This window comes from Populus nigra, chromosome 10 (genome assembly GCF_951802175.1).
Source record: "Populus nigra chromosome 10, ddPopNigr1.1, whole genome shotgun sequence".
Taxonomy (NCBI): domain Eukaryota; kingdom Viridiplantae; phylum Streptophyta; class Magnoliopsida; order Malpighiales; family Salicaceae; genus Populus; species Populus nigra.
Window position 1 is genome coordinate 4,600,753 of NC_084861.1, and position 16,315 is coordinate 4,617,067.

The following is a 16,315-nucleotide window of genomic DNA, read 5'->3' on the forward strand; positions in this document are numbered from 1 at the left end:
CAATAAATTTTTTTTATATAAAGTATGATTTATTTCATGATGTAATAGTAATAATTAAATCTATAATATTTAAATTAAAAACCATAAATATTAATATGTATTTTTAAAAAATTATTTTATAACCGTAATTTCAAAAACATTCTTAACCAAACATAATAAACTACTTTTTGTTCAACCTCAATTTCAACCACAGTTTTAACCAAACATATATTTTTCCAAACCAACCTCAATTAAAAGTACTTATTATAAAATAATTTTTTTCGAATCACAACCACAACTTTTTTTATTATTTGACATTGTGGTTAGATCAAAATATTGTTTATCTAAAAATTTAATTTTTTAATGTTTTTAAATTATTTTAATCTGCTAATGTTAATAGTAAATTTTAAAAAATAAAAAATATATTATTTAAATATATTTATAAATAAAAATATTTTCAAACTTAATTTCTATGTATTCTCATTCAGTCATAAAATATTTTTTTCAATAACCTCCCAAAAACATTGATAAAAGAATAAATAAGAGCTTGTTATTTATAATAAATAGTTCGATCTAGTGACATATTATATGGATTCATCTATTTTTATGATTAAAATTTATTTTATAGTTTAAAAAATAGTATATATAAAATAAAAAAATGAAAAATCTCAAGTTCAAAACTTATATTTATATAAAAAAATATCATAATAAAAATTTAAAAAGAATAAAATAAAATGAGTTATATTTTTCATTAATTTGATCATAGTAGTAAATCTATTGAACTTTTATACATGGCTTTCGTAATTCATCAAAATTCATAGTATAATAAATTCATTTAATACAATAAATTTAACTGGGTTAAGTATGTCTATGAGACATCGATGGGATTGATTGATAAAAAAGTATAATGATGATAAAAAAACAAAAGTAATATATAACCACTTGATTATTGCCAAATATTGAAAAAGAATTAAAGTATGCTTTTTAGTTTCTCAAGAATCACTTTTTAAATTTTTTTATATTTATTTATTATTAAAAAAATAAGCCAATAAAAAATATTTTTCAATCAATAAAAAATATTTTTCATTTTAAAAAAATAACTTGGTTTCTAAAAAAATGTTTTTCTTTTATTCTAGACGGAAAACACTTTTCAGAAGTTGTGAAAAATTTAAAAATATCATATTATTTGCTGATTATATCAAATTTGATTCTCAAACTTTTAATTGCTATATATATATATATATATTTGTTTTGAATATTTATTTTTCAATTTCATCCTTTAGAATTTTATTTTTATATTAACTTTGATCCTATTTTTATTTTGCTTTTTTCTTATCATTTTTTAATTGAAATTTTTTATTTATCAAATTTGATTCTCATTCTTTTGATTATTACTTATTTTATTGAAATAATTTATGAAATGTTAATTATTATTATTTTAATTTCTTCATCTTTTATTATTTTTTATTTTTTAGATTTGATCTCTATTATTTTGATTATTTTTTATTTTATTTGAGATAATTTATGAAATCATATTTTTTTTCAATTTCATTCTCATTCAACTTTTTAATTTGTAAGATTTGTTCATCGTTATTTTAATAAACTTGAAAAAAATAAAACATTAACAAGTTATTTTACAGCTCATTTTTCATGACATAAACAAATACTGGAAAGTGTTTTCTAACTTATTTTTTATTACACTACCAAATATCGAAAAATAATTTACTTTTCTGGAATTTATTTTTCAAAAGAAAACTATTTTCTAGCAAACAAACGAGGCATATATTGATTGAAAATTTTGAATTAATAGATTTTTTTAATATAAATCTTGAGTTAACAATTTTATATATATATAATTTAGTTTTTGAAAATGATTACCTACCTGTCGGTCACATCTAGAAACATCCTCTTGATATAAAATAAAATAAAATAAAATTTTTAAAAACGATATAAAGAGTACATAGAATGTGAACTTCGTATAACACGAGCACTCTTAAGCCACTTCACGTCACTGTATAATCATTTTTAATTACAAGATGTAAGTATTCATTTGCTGAAATACATTTACCAGGTGCGATTTTTCAGTATTTATAAATTTGGTCAAACCTTTCTCTCTCTCTCTCTCTCTTTTTTACATATTTTCTTATAATCTCTTAACGTGGTAAAATAACCTATTTTATTTTTTCTATATTTCTCAATTTACTTTTATAAAATACAAACACCATCTTTCACAATACTAAAAAAAAACATATATAATGATCCAAAATCTTGTTTTTAATTATAAATTAACAAAAAATATTATCTATAACATGACATATTTATTCCTATCTAAATAATAACAAAATTATAAGAACGAGGATAATTAAAAATACAACTTGTAAAAATTTTGAGGGATATAGTTTAATTGGTTAGATATTGAGTTTTTTTTTAGGAATTATCAATTCGAATATTATAAATTTAGGGTAACTGAAAATTTATATAATTATTAATTTTAAAATTTTAAAAAATTAATTGTGTAAATTAAAATGTATATCCACTATTAAAAATAAAAAATAAAGCTGGCAGGTGTGTAAAAATAAAAGGAATTTCGGCAAGAGTACAAGACTGCCAATTTCTAAATAAAAAATGTTGTTCTTGGGGCCACAACCCAGACATGCACAGAACCTGGACAGTTTGTGGGAGCCAAGACCTCCACTTGCACCTCCCTTGTCTCAACTCATGCTAGTGCGAATAACTTATTTTTTATTTTAATATAACTCGAGAGATGGTCTACTATAGTGTCTTGATATCGAGATTGTTTTTTTTTTTTAATATATTAAAAAAATATTTTTTATTTTAAAATTTATTTTTATATTAAAACATCCGATTTAAAATAATAAAAAAATAAACAAAATTTCAAAAATCTTTAAAAGATTTGATTTTTTTTGCTTTAAATTAAATATTTTTTATATTTTTATATCGTTTTAATATTAAAAAATATATTTTTAAAAATAAAAATATTATGTCAATATAAAATATTTTAAAAAATAACAGCAACTACAATAAATTATGATAATTATAAATAATAAAAAAATAATTAATCATGATACTTTTATAAATTTCAAGTTTTTGAAATCAATTATAATAGAATTTTTATAATATTTTCGAACCTTTTTGCAGACTAAATTTGTTTATCAAAAAATGGCGACAAAATGTTGCTGTGCTCAAATGTCGGGAGTATCATGATACTTTTCTCTCAACATGTCTCTTCGAAAATAAACTATGTAGTATAATTTTTAATTTATTTTTAAACAATTAATTAAACTATATATTTGTTTTAATAAATTAATATTTATATTTTTTTAGATAAAATATTCTGAGAAGAAATTCAAAGTACAAAGGAGTGAATAATATTTTGAATTATAGGAGATGGACATGGGTAATTTAAAAACAAACGGTTCAATATATTTTATTGGACAATATAGATATAAATTATCTCAGTATAAGTAGTGGGAAACTTTTTATTTGATATCTAACAAAAATAGTTTATTATATCCACGTATATATGTATTTGGTAACATGATACATGATATTTTTTAATTAAAATATATTAAAATAATATATATTTTTTATTTTTTAATTAATCTTGATATAATCACATTAAAATTAAAATAGTTCATGTGAAAAATATTAATTTAATATTTTTATGTGAAAAATAATTTTAAAATCATGTTCTAATAATAAAAAAAATATTCCTTACCTATTATATTTTAATTTTATACCATCAATTTTTATGGTTTTTCTTGTTTATAAAAAATACATAACTTGTAAAAAACAATTGGTCCATTAAATAAAAAAATATGTTTAATTGATGAATCTTTCAAAAGCATTTTAGTATGGGTTGTCAAAAATACAAGAGAAATAATTTTTTAAAGTATTTTTTATATATAATTATATTAAAATAATATATATATTTTAAAATTTTTAAAATTAAAATTATCATAATTTCAAACTAAGCAATCATAGTTTGTTTATCACTTTATTTTTTTAGATTAATATTTATATTCAAGCTAGTTTATATATATTTTGATTAATTTTATAAATTTTAAAATTAATAATAATATAAATTTTTAATAATTTAAATAAATAATATTTAAATAATAAATTTAAAATCTAACTAATTAAATTTTTATTTGGTTTGGTTTGGTTGGTTTTGTCTGTCACCTTCTATAATGACACGTTGGTCACCGTACCTATCTTATAATCAGATCTCCACCATACACGTGTGCACGGAACTCAAACGAAATAAGGAGAGCAAACGTACGGCAAAACGTTGAGTTGCCACCCAAGCGCATCGAGGACAATTTTTGTCTGTACTGTCTAAACCAAGTCTAATTTTTTCGTTGTTCATTTCCTCCTTGCCACTGCCATGGCAGCAACTCCTTCAACTTGAAGCGCTTTCAACTCCCTCACTTGAATCCATGAAAAAACCCTAACGAAACCCCACTTTCCATGCTTTTAGACCCCCACTTTCTCTCTAAATATGGGTTCTTTGCTCCAAGACCTCAACCTTGTCCCCCCATCTCCATCCTCATCCTTAACCGCCGCCGCCGCCGCCGCCGCATCCACCAGCTCCACCATCATAGCCACCGATGGGTCCACGACGGAGGCAGCCGCAGCTTTGTTAGTCCCAAAAGTCGAACCTAAACTTGAACCATTTGATGTTGAAACCCCAATTTACCAACCACAACAACCGCAAGACCCCACCAGCAGCTCCCAGGATCTCTTCTTTAGCAGTTCTACCCCAAATTGTTTCTCGAATTCCCAATTAACCCCTCCCCTCTCCCAGTCCACCTCCTCCGAGGACGACAATTCCAATAATCTCTATTCCGAATACAACCGAATCTCCGAGCTCTTTCGCACAGCTTTTGCCAAACGCCTGCAGGATCAATATGGCGACGTTTCAGTCGTTTCGGACCCCGATTCCCGCGCTATCGTCCCTGTTAAAGAAGGTGATAACAATGCCCTCTCATCTGTCGTGGTTTCCCAGCGGCCGAAGTACCAGAAGCGGTCTTCTGAGCTCGTGCGTGTAACAGACCTCGGACTCGAGGACCAGAGGTATTTTCGTGACTTGGTCCGCCGGACACGAATGATCTATGACTCCCTTCGGATTTTATCTGTCTTGGAGGAGGAGAAGCGACGGGGAGAACGCCTAGGACGGCGCGCGCGCGGAGATCTCCGTGCTGCCGCTACAATGAGGGATTGTGGGCTTTGGCTCAATCGGGACAAGCGGATTGTGGGGTCCATTCCTGGTGTTCAAATTGGGGATGTTTTCTTTTTTAGAATGGAACTGTGTGTTGTTGGATTGCACGGACAACCTCAGGCTGGAATTGATTATCTTCCTGCTAGCCAGAGCTCGAATAGGGAGCCTATTGCTACTAGCATTATTGTTTCAGGTGGTTATGAGGACGATGAGGATTCTGGGGATGTGATTGTTTACACCGGACATGGCGGGCAGGACAGCTTGAACAAGCAATGTGAGCACCAGAAGCTGGAAGGTGGGAATTTGGCGATGGAGAGGAGTATGCATTATGGGATTGAGGTAAGAGTGATTAGAGGGATTAAACATGTAGGCAGTGTTAGTAGTAAGGTTTATGTCTATGATGGGTTGTATAAGATTCTTGATTGCTGGTTTGATGTTGGGAAATCAGGGTTTGGTGTTTACAAGTATAAGCTACTGAGGATAGATGGCCAACCAGAAATGGGTAGTTCGATCTTGAAGTTTGCGGAGACTTTGAGGACTAAGCCATTGAGTGTGAGGCCTAGAGGGTATTTAAGTCTTGATATTTCAAATAAGAAGGAGAACATGCCGGTTTTTTTGTTCAATGATATTGATAATGATCATGATCCTATGTGTTATCAGTATCTTGAACGCACCGTGTTTCCAGTCTTTGTTATTACTAATGGAAGCAATGGAACTGGATGTGATTGTGTTTCAGGATGCAGTGATGGTTGTTTTTGTGAGAGGAAGAACGGAGGTGAGTTTGCATATGATGATAATGGGTTTTTGTTGAGGGGGAAGCCAGTGGTATTTGAATGTGGGGTTTCTTGCAAGTGTCCGCCAACCTGTCGAAATAGGGTGACTCAAAGGGGACTGAGAAACAGATTGGAAGTGTTTAGGTCAATGGAAACTGGCTGGGGAGTTAGGTCGTTGGATTTGATCCATGCTGGTGCTTTTATATGCGAGTATGCAGGGGTTGTCATCACTAGAGAGCAAGCCCAGATTTTCACCATGAACGGTGGTGGGTTGGTTTATCCAAATAGGTTTTCTGCTAAATGGTCTGAATGGGGGGATTTGTCTCAGATCTATCCAAATTACATCCGTCCATCATATCCTGAGATTCCACCATTGGATTTTGCAATGGATGTGTCAAAAATGAGGAATGTTGCTTGTTATATGAGCCATAGTTCAACTCCAAACGTGCTGGTGCAGTTTGTGTTGTATGATCACAATAATTTGATGTTCCCTCACATCATGCTTTTTGCAATGGAGAATATCCCACCTTTAAGGGAGCTAAGCCTTGATTATGGGGTGGCTGATGAGTGGACGGGGAAGCTTGCTATCTGCAACTGATTAAACTTAAAGAGGATGTGCAACTTTTTTGTGTGTTATATCACCGTGTTCCGAGGACATGATGTGCTAAGGTAAATTTAATTATCTACTGTTTGCAGCTCTAGATCTACCCTGAACACATATTAGTGCATCTGATTTTGTTTGTGAATTGTTATAACAGGATATATTTTGTAGTTCTGGTAGTTTGCAGTATCAACTGTGTCAGCTGTTGGGTTAGTTTTTTTGTTCCTTTTGCAATTTGCTGATTCAAACGAGTTTGTGTTTATTGCGTGTCATATTCCTTGCCTTACCACGCCATATTCTCGCGGATCTTTTGTTATGCATTTTCGTGTCTTTTCTTGCAGTTAGAACAACTCAAATCCTGTTCTTTTTTTTTTCCCTCTCTTTCATTTAAAAGTTGTGTCAGCAATGATTAAATTAGTATCTCACTATTGCTATAAATAATCATACTGGCTTTTCTTTTATTAGGGTAAGCCTTCTTTGACGTTCATTCTATGATGTCTTCATCTCATCAACTTTTGGTTTCTTGGAACCGAACATTGTTTCTTTTGCCCTTAATGTGTTTTTTTCCTGCAATGCTAAGCTTACATACCATGTTTTCTATGTTTGGAGTAGTCTGCAGCATGGTCTCTGGATTCCATTTTTGTCAGTTGGGTATCTAAGTTCTAGATTTCACGCTCACTTTGGCACTTCAATGTATGTACATTAGAACCAATTCAACAGTGTCTTGCTACTTCAAAGATTATGCATGATGCTTTTCTCATACATCTTAATAGTTTGATTTTGATTTGTCTAGTGTTTCTCAATTGTTTCTGAGACCTGATCTTAACCCTCATCTTTTTGATACTGTTTCTTTGTGATTAATCTGTTTTCTTCTAAAACAGATACTATCAAGAAAACCTTAATGCCTTTTTAAACTTGTAGCTCTACTACTATATGCTTATGCCATATTCGCAATCGAGATTCTGGATAATGTTGGCTGAAATTCCACTCTTTCTTGTCAATAAGAAGGGTCTCAATTTCATTCAAATGCAATGATACTTCCTCTGAGCCATCTTATCAACATGCTTCCTTGATCTTATGACAGGTTTTGTTAAACAAAACCTTATTAAAGCTTATCATCCCATATGTACTAATGGCTACATATGGGAATTTGCCATTTGTATGACTGATAACAATTGGACGAAACTTGATTGCTGTCAATGAAAAGTTGGACCATTGGATGGCTGTGTAAATAATGAAAATTGAATGTTTGCAGCCTATTCAAAATTGACCAATCATTCAGTGTCTCTATAGCTTATTATTTTTTAAGGCATCCCCTTTCCCTTTTAAGCATCTCTGCTTGCAATCCATTAAAGTTTAAATATACACGTACATCTCAGGGCCCATTTCTTATTTTGGCTTTCCATGTGTCCCTTAAAATAGTTATTAGCAAATGATAGTTATTGCTGCAGTATAGAATTTAGTATAATAGGACTTCTAAGCAACTTCCTATTCCATTTCTGTACAGCATCAAGATTTTATGGTTACAATAGCTTGTAACCTAACCACTGTGCAGAATCACTACTAAATAATGTGGAAAGAAGAAAATGATTGAGAAACACCAGAGAAGAAAATTCTGAAAGGATAGAATTAAATAAGATAACCATTCAGCTATGCATCTAAAGCAAGAAAAGGCAAAAAAGGTCCAACGAAATTGTTGCAGGGCTCAAAATGAAATCTTGTAGAAGAACTTGTGCTCTAACTCCATTAAATGAACACCCAAATACCTGTACAAGGAATTATGATGTATCAGTGCCATTGTAGGTCATCAGTGACTGGTTTATTTATAAAATTATTACTAAAAAATAATAAGACTTATTAATGTGATTAGTGATGTCACTGATCTAAATTTTCGTGACAAGTGCTTTGCTGTCCTACTAATTATTTTACTAACTTCCATCTACTTATTTGTTATGTAATACATTTTTAATCTCTTAAATTGATAGCGGGAGCTATCAATTTTTGGGTTTGGGGGGACTTGTCAAGCATTGATTTCTATACATAAATACCTATGTGCATGCTGCCTGGAGTGGCTGATGGAAATTCATTTCTTGAAGACATGTTGAGATATTTCCCCCGAGCTCTTAAATTTAATATTATTTTTGTCCAGAAAGTTTCAAAAGGAAGAATATGGATTGGTGATCTTAGGTCACATTTCATTTAAGTGCAGCAACATCTAACTTTTATGAGTGTTCATGTGAGCAGTGTAAATACTGGCTGGCAACCTGCTTAACAGACTTAACACTGTTTTTTGCAATTTTAAGGGTTCATGTCTAATAATTTCTAATGGAGAAATTATCTTGTCAGCTAAAAAAGATGAGCACTTGAGTTTTCGGAATAGTGCTGTTTTGCAAACATAATCTTGCAAGCATAATGGAGAAATTATATGTTGGCTTTGTTTTCGTCCTTTTATTTATTTATTTCGGGGTGGGGGGGGGGGGGTTTGATTTATGATTATTCCTTTTCGAGGAATCTTTTGTAACTTTATGCTGTTTGGTGCCTGACTAGTCTGATAACATTGAGCTTGATTTTTCTATTTTTCCTTTTGGGGGCGAATATGGAACCTTAAGCTGCACAATGGGGTGGTTGTCCTGGTTATTGAAACACCTCAACCTCTATCCCAATTTTCAGGTAATCTGGGATTTCAACCATTGGATGCAAATAGGGCTGAAAATGGTTTGGTTTTGAAGTTATTAGTGGCTTGGTTTATATAATAGCCGTGATGTCATGTCTCTGCAAAAGAATTAAATTGTATAGCATGCTCGGAAATGTGAGTGTTAATTTCTTATCAAATGCTAACTTTGTGCGATGCGGTTTAATTCTTTTGCAGCCTTCTTTTCTTCTTCTTTCTCATATCTCCCAATATGTATCATAAAAAAAAAGAAATATATGCTCATTTTCATTACCTTCCTGCAGGTGGGAGTCTGAAAATGGATCCTCCACGGTTTTGACAAACCAATGTCTTCAATTTTCTGGTTGTCATCTTTTTTTTTCCTTGAGAGTTGATGTTACAGAGTACTGGATTACAAGTAACATCCACCTATCACCTGTGCTGGCATGGCCTTTCTGTGTTTTCCCCTTGATTTCATATTATTATGGCTTCGCAGGTGGTAAAAAGGTGAAACAAGATGTTGGAACTGACAATTTTCTCAGCTAAAATGTGGAGATGCTGCCATTACTGGCATTTTGACTCTGGTTGACTGGATCTCTAGGATGAAGTCTTGTACACTAATTCCTCGAGGCAAGTTGCATAGGATTTTGTAAGCTTGTTGCTTGTATGATGACTGAATGAACTTATTGTACCTTGTATATACAAAGTTCTAACTGTACAAGCTTGTAAAGAAAATCTTGTTGCATCAAAGATAGCCAACTAATTTATTCTTAATACCTTAGATTGTATTTCTTAGTGAAATTAGGAGTTGGATTTAAGTGCTGATTGGTAGCTAAGCACTAGATATTTCTGCACGTTGTGCTTGGTTGGCATCCCGCAGATACTTCCCTCAGGTGAAGAGTATATATACTGTTGTTTTGGGGTGAATTAGTTGAAATTCGTACTGGCACAGCACTGCAGCATGGAGTAGGTTCGTATGTGCACATATTTTGCACTGTGACAGCAATGGGGTAGGTTCGAATGTGCATATATTTGGAGCTTTGAAATGAACGTTGAAAACATGTTGTGCATTAGTTTATGTTTCCTTTGCCACAGTTGTCTTGAAAGTAAACCAATACATATTACATGGTGGCAAAAAGCTGCCAAGGTATAGATACAACCTCACTGTCAACTGAAAGGTCTGTTGAAACTTTTTCGCATCCAGAATCACCTTCCACAGCATCACCTCATCTGTTATTACGTAAATGAGAAAGCTGACATGTATCCCATCTCGCAGACAGAAACAGTAATTATAAAAAACATTGGTGAGAAAACTTTTTGAAATTCACGTAATTCTAATATTATGTGCTTCCAGTTTTAAGTTGTTCTTTGGAAAGGTTAAATCCTTTTGCAGGACTGATGATCTTCAGCTATTCACACTATCACTAAAACAATGTTGTTCCTTGATAGCTGTTACCATTGGTGAGCAACTAACTTCGCCATCACAGAAGTGCTCAAGATTGGTGTAACGTTCAGTTTTCTATATGTACATGAATGCAATTTTAAAGAGAGTTCATAGTGGAGTATGATTGATGCTTCACAAATCCCCTTGAACACGCATTTCTTGAAGGGCGTCAAGCTTGGGAGTTCCCTATTCCATTTTTTCCCACAGCCCGCTGTCTGGCTCGTTCCATCTTCCGTTTCCGCCATTCCTCTAAAGCTGAGTTAGTATTCAACGTCATCAGGATCAACATGATAATTTAACCAACAACATTTAACTTAAGAACAAACGTACATGTGTCAAAACATAAAAGTTCTGAGGCACTGTATAAACGAACATATTATCTATCAATACTCTAAAAATTATGAACCCAGGGACATCAGGTGTCCTAGACCTAAAATTACAGAAATCATGTTACCTGAATATGTTTTGGAGAGAAGCATTTAAGTCATCAACTGACCAAACCATAACCAATGATACTGGGATAGTAGAATTTTTTTTGTTTTTGTTTATTTTGGTGCAGCGAAGTGACCATTGCCATCTCACAGATATAAAGCTTTTTTGTATGGACTACTAAAAGCGGCTGCACAAAACATAAAGCTAAAAAAAGAAGCAGCAATTACCTTTAAAACTGGAAACATCATTAACTGAACGGATATCCTGTAATCTTTTAGAAAGATCAACTGCAGCAGTCTGCTTCATATCTTTGTGTTGGACTGTTTCAGGTTCTGCATAGGCTTCTTGTTCAATTTCTTTAATCTGCAAACACTGAAAGAATCAACTTCTATAGAGAACATATTCCAAACCATGAGTTCTCACAATTTCCCTCCTCATGCTTGTTTGATACACGATGACAACTGACAAGAGACAGAGAGAGAATCCAATCTTGATGGGGAAAAAATGCATGCCAAATTTCAGACATATAATCTAATAGCCCAAATGGAAGTACGAAAACATAAGTACAGGTAAAGCTTCATTTCCAAAATGTTCTTCAAGTGGTTCTGTGGGATTTTAATTGCTCATATAACAAGCATATTAAAATTTAAGAGTGAACACCATACTCTTTTTATAAGCTTCCATGGTTGCAAGGCAAGGCGCATCTCTTCAGACTCCTTGATGTAGCTGAGCTCAACTGCATTTTGAATTTTTGGACATTAGAAAGTCAAATAGAGTTTTCCGTTGCTCCATCAATGATGTAGAAAAAGTACAAGAATATATAGAATTCAGTGGCAATTAAGAAATACAACCATCAAGCTCAGAATTCATTCAAAACATTAACTTCCTAGACAATACAGACAGCGAGCTTAATACCTATCTCTTTATGCATGTTTTAAGAACTGTGACTTGAAACAAGTACATCTTTAAGTTATGTCGATATAATTTAATGCTAACTAAATTCCTTAAATATAGCAAAGCATTGACATTCACCAAAATAACACTGAAGAGTTTGTTTCCAATCTTAAAACAATATAATATAACTAAAAAAAATGTTGAAAGCATGCTGCGATAATCTTGTTTATATTGTGAGTCAGACTCTAGTCATTTACAAAATACTTTACAGTTGTTTCAAGCAAACAAAAAAAGAAAAGAAAAGAAAATTTTTAACTTCAGATTCAATAGTAAAAACTAGAAAAAGGCAAGAATGGTAGCAAGTTAAAGATCTAGAAGAAGACCAGAAAGAATGATAGAAGTAGTGGAAAATTTTGGGTTAATTTTACATTCCTATGGGTAGCAATCATGATTTTCTGAAACATTCTGCACTCGTAACATTATTTAATCAAAAGAAAAAGCCATCAGTGCAAGCAATATTCAAAGAATATTTTGTTGATTAGTTCAAGGTGCTAGGCAATACAGAAAGAGGATATAGTGGCAAAAATATTAAAAACATTCAAATCTCTGGGGTGTGTGGGGAGGAAAACTTTAAGTCCAAAATGAAATTATTGATAGACAATAATTCTGATCCTTCAAGATAAAAAGAGGAAAAAGAAATATCAAAGATACCTCAAGCGAGTTGGTTGATTGAAAGCAACAGCTTCATTTCAAGATGTGCAACTTAAAGTCAGCTTCAACTTTTATTATATCCATGCCCTATTGGTGTAAAATATTCTACTTGCCTAGGAAACTACATGCAGGTTCATCTTAAAATATTCAAACTAGCTATAACATTCACAAAGCATCATGAAATAGAGAGTAATCGTGGTGTAGTTTTGTAATGGTTTACTTCTTCTGTTTATTTTATTTTTACATATAAACAACAAATTTTCCGCAAGAATAGTGTTACAGGGCATCCTGAGGCTCAGTTTTCCAAAGAAATATGAAGCATATGAACTATTTGGTTGGTGAAAAATGGTGAAATTTCAGATAATAGCAGTCCATGTAACTCTGCAACAAAGTTGCAAGTCTTCATTATCACACTTCCCCCTCGGAATGGAGAAAAGTTGACAATTAACATCCAACATGGGAAAATTCAATTTGATACAGAAAGATGCCATAATTGAGTCCGTTTGATCAATATGTCATTATCACCTAATAATGCACCTAGAAAATATTCTTAGGGTCAATTCTCAACCAAAATGAGCAATGAACTGCATGTTACACCCTTTTATCTGATACAAATTAAAAAAATTAGAAAACATCCTGAGCCTCAATTCTCAACTAAAATGATCATTGAACTGTTTATAACACCATCGTATCTAATACAGATTCTAAAAATTGTCATTTATGATAACATTCCTTAGACATATAAAGCTAAAAGGGATCTATCCAAAAAGGGGAAGCAAAATAACCCGAGGCAATAAATCCTATTCCTACATGAAGGCACACAATTTTGAAAAGTTCTGGAACCTTAGGGTGCATTCAAACAGGAAGGATACATCCAACATCCAAACTTCATCATATCAATTTTGAAGGAAAAGATTGGTTCTGGCAAAACCATCAGCTAAACTCATGCATATGCACGGGACTGGCAAGTTTGTCCGAAGTCTTGCTTGAACTACTGGATGTCAAAAGCAGATGCAAAGCTTCAATTGCAAGATGCAAATTGATGTATTACAAAAGAATCTCGGAAAATAGAAAATTCATGGACAGATCTAAACACTATCTCAGAATTTTAAAAAAAAAACATCAAAGGATGAGTCCTGTCCCAGTGAAACAAGAGGGGATAAGGCATTCATATACTTGAAAGATTTCCCATTCAATTCGAAAGTCCTTGGCCATAAAATCCAAGACCCCACCCATGCTCTTAACAACCAACAAATAAGCCTATCCTCAACATACTAGCCATGCAATGGCACCAAACGGGTAGCATCGTAGCCACTTGTATACAACATAGCACAAAAGGGCCAACATTTTTTTCATCTGTAATTCAACCAAAACCCCTAAACAATTTTCCTTTGTACATTCACAAAATCCACGAGTTCCACATTTAAAACCCGAAATCTAACCCTTGACAAAATTGTGATACTGAATTCATCAATGAAATGAAGCATAAAAACACAGAGAGCACACGACTAAATGATTCTGTTTATTTGACTACAGATAAAAAAAAAACCCAACAATATAGAGCAGAATGGTAAGAATCCGACAAGCTAATAACTTTCTACTCAATTTAAACATATACCGATTGTTTAAATAATCCAAAACATGACAAAGCAACTACTATCGCAACAGTATCTTCAATTTTTTTTAGAGAGGGAGGGGAGGGGAGAGAGAGAGAGTTGCATGCCTGAATTGAAGCTGTCAGGTGCGAGTTTGTTGTTGCGGGTAGAGGGAGAAGAAAGAAAGCCCTTGAGCAAGAAAAGGACTGTGACTATATTCAACACCGTCATGACTATTGTTGCGTTCTTGAAGGACAGTCTGAGTCTCCATGAATGCTGTGTCTCCATCTTCTTCTTCTTCTTCTTCTTCTTCTTGACAATTGAGTGGTGAATGATCGATCGATGATGTTTTTTCTTTTCACAAGGAAAGTAGCAGGGCTTCTTCTCTTCCCTTTTCTTCTTCTTCTTCTTCGGACAGGGCATCTGGGGCTCCTCCTTTGGACTCAAAATGGTAAAATAACTATCCCACCAGTTGACCGAATGTGACAGGTATTTTTACTTCGTCCACCTGGTCTATTAGATAGGCTTTCAATTAGGCCCCTCCTCTATTTTTTTTATTTTTTTATCAAAGTTATAAAACTTGTAATCTAGTTCCTCTAATTATCTTTTAAAATATTTTTTACTTAAAATTGTTTAAAGGTTTAGACTTTATTTTGTTCTAATATTATGAATTTTATGCTGCTTTTAGGTGAGATCAATCAATATATTATGAATAAATGAACTTGATTATATGCTTAATGATTTGATTTCCTTATTCTGTAAATGTTTTTTTGAACCTTGAATGGGTTTCTTTTAGTTTCTTTTTTTATAAACTTGGTTCAATTCCTCTAGAAAATTAACCTATTCATTGTATCTTAGAAAAAAGATTTTAACCGAGAACATGAAAGATTCTCAATCACAAGATAAGACTTATTGGACTAAAGAGATGTTGAACATATTTTGTGACATTTGTATCAAAACAATTGAGAATGGTATGCGACCAAACACGCATCTCGACAAAGCTGGTTGAAAATATGTTATGAATTGCTTTAAGGAGAAGACTGGCCATGCATTAACTGAAGCATAATTAAAAAATAAGTGGGACGAAATAAAAAAGATTGGAGAATATGGAAAAAGTTGTTTTTCGAAACCGGAGTAGGTTGGAGTGCTGAATTTGAAACAATTTCGGCAACTAACGAGTGGTAAAAATCTAAAATCAAGGTTTGTTTTTGAGTTACTATATGTACAATTACTATTAACTATTTTATTGTTTGTTCTTACAATCAAGGTTGTTAAAATCGCGATTTAACTCGTAAAATCGTACGATTTTACGAGTTAATGTAGACTTTACGTGCTAAATCGTTCATAAAACTCGAAAATGGATGAAATCGAGTTAAAATCGGGTAAAATCGTTAAAATAGGGTGAAATCGTGTAAAAAAGCGATTTCAGCACCGTTTTAACGATTTTGGCAGAAAATATATACTGCCCGTAACCTTTGCCTCGCTCCAGCTGTCCAGCGGCTATTGGGCTATTGAGCCATTGACTATTGTGATTTGCGTGTTTTTTCATCCTTCTTTCAGTTGTTGATACACACACACACACACACACAGAACAAACAAAATCTAAATCCCTAAGCCTAAAAATTATCTACACAAAATCGTGCATCTCTGAACTTCTTTGAACACCTCAAATTCTCAATGCTTCTGTTCTGCTGCTCCCGTTCGCCACTCGAAAACAAAGGTAGAAAGCGAACCAGGAAACGCGAAACTGCGTGAGTGAGCTTAACTCGGGCAAGAAGGAAAGAAAGGCACCTTCGGGCACACAACCGCTGAAGTGGAGGTTTCAAGTCTCCAAACCGGCAAGGAGAGAATAGATGCACGAAGTAGCTGGTTTGCATTTTAGATCTGAGAATCAACGAGTGAAGAAGCCAGTTGTTCTGAGCGATCCTGAAACAGGGAAGAAAGAGCTCGATATAGAGTTGGGTGAAGTGAACTTTCAGCATTTCAAAAAGGGA

General features: G+C 32.7%; 2 protein-coding genes across 9 annotated transcripts; one reads left to right on the plus strand and one right to left on the minus strand.

The window, feature by feature from the left end:
- The first annotated feature begins 4,289 nt into the window (after positions 1-4,289).
- On the plus strand, positions 4,290-10,019 carry LOC133705819 (histone-lysine N-methyltransferase family member SUVH9-like). 8 transcript variants are annotated; one of them, XM_062131200.1, is made up of 4 exons: positions 4,290-6,663; positions 6,753-6,804; positions 9,205-9,265; positions 9,551-10,019. In XM_062131200.1, the coding sequence occupies exon 1, from the start codon at positions 4,502-4,504 to the stop codon at positions 6,590-6,592; it is 2,091 nt and encodes a 696-aa protein (XP_061987184.1). In that variant the 5' UTR covers positions 4,290-4,501; the 3' UTR covers positions 6,593-6,663; positions 6,753-6,804; positions 9,205-9,265; positions 9,551-10,019. The 8 variants fall into 8 exon arrangements, with proteins under 8 accessions (XP_061987184.1, XP_061987187.1, XP_061987183.1 ...); XM_062131203.1 differs by having other exon boundaries at positions 9,742-10,019; XM_062131199.1 differs by lacking the exon at positions 9,205-9,265.
- A 651-nt stretch (positions 10,020-10,670) lies between these two features.
- LOC133705821 (uncharacterized) lies at positions 10,671-14,807 on the minus strand. Its single transcript, XM_062131206.1, has 4 exons — positions 14,450-14,807; positions 11,787-11,857; positions 11,349-11,484; positions 10,671-10,944 (listed from the first exon to the last, which is right to left on the minus strand). The coding sequence occupies exons 1-4, from the start codon at positions 14,742-14,744 to the stop codon at positions 10,859-10,861; spliced, it is 588 nt and encodes a 195-aa protein (XP_061987190.1). The 5' UTR covers positions 14,745-14,807; the 3' UTR covers positions 10,671-10,858.
- Between the last annotated feature and the right edge of the window lie 1,508 nt (positions 14,808-16,315).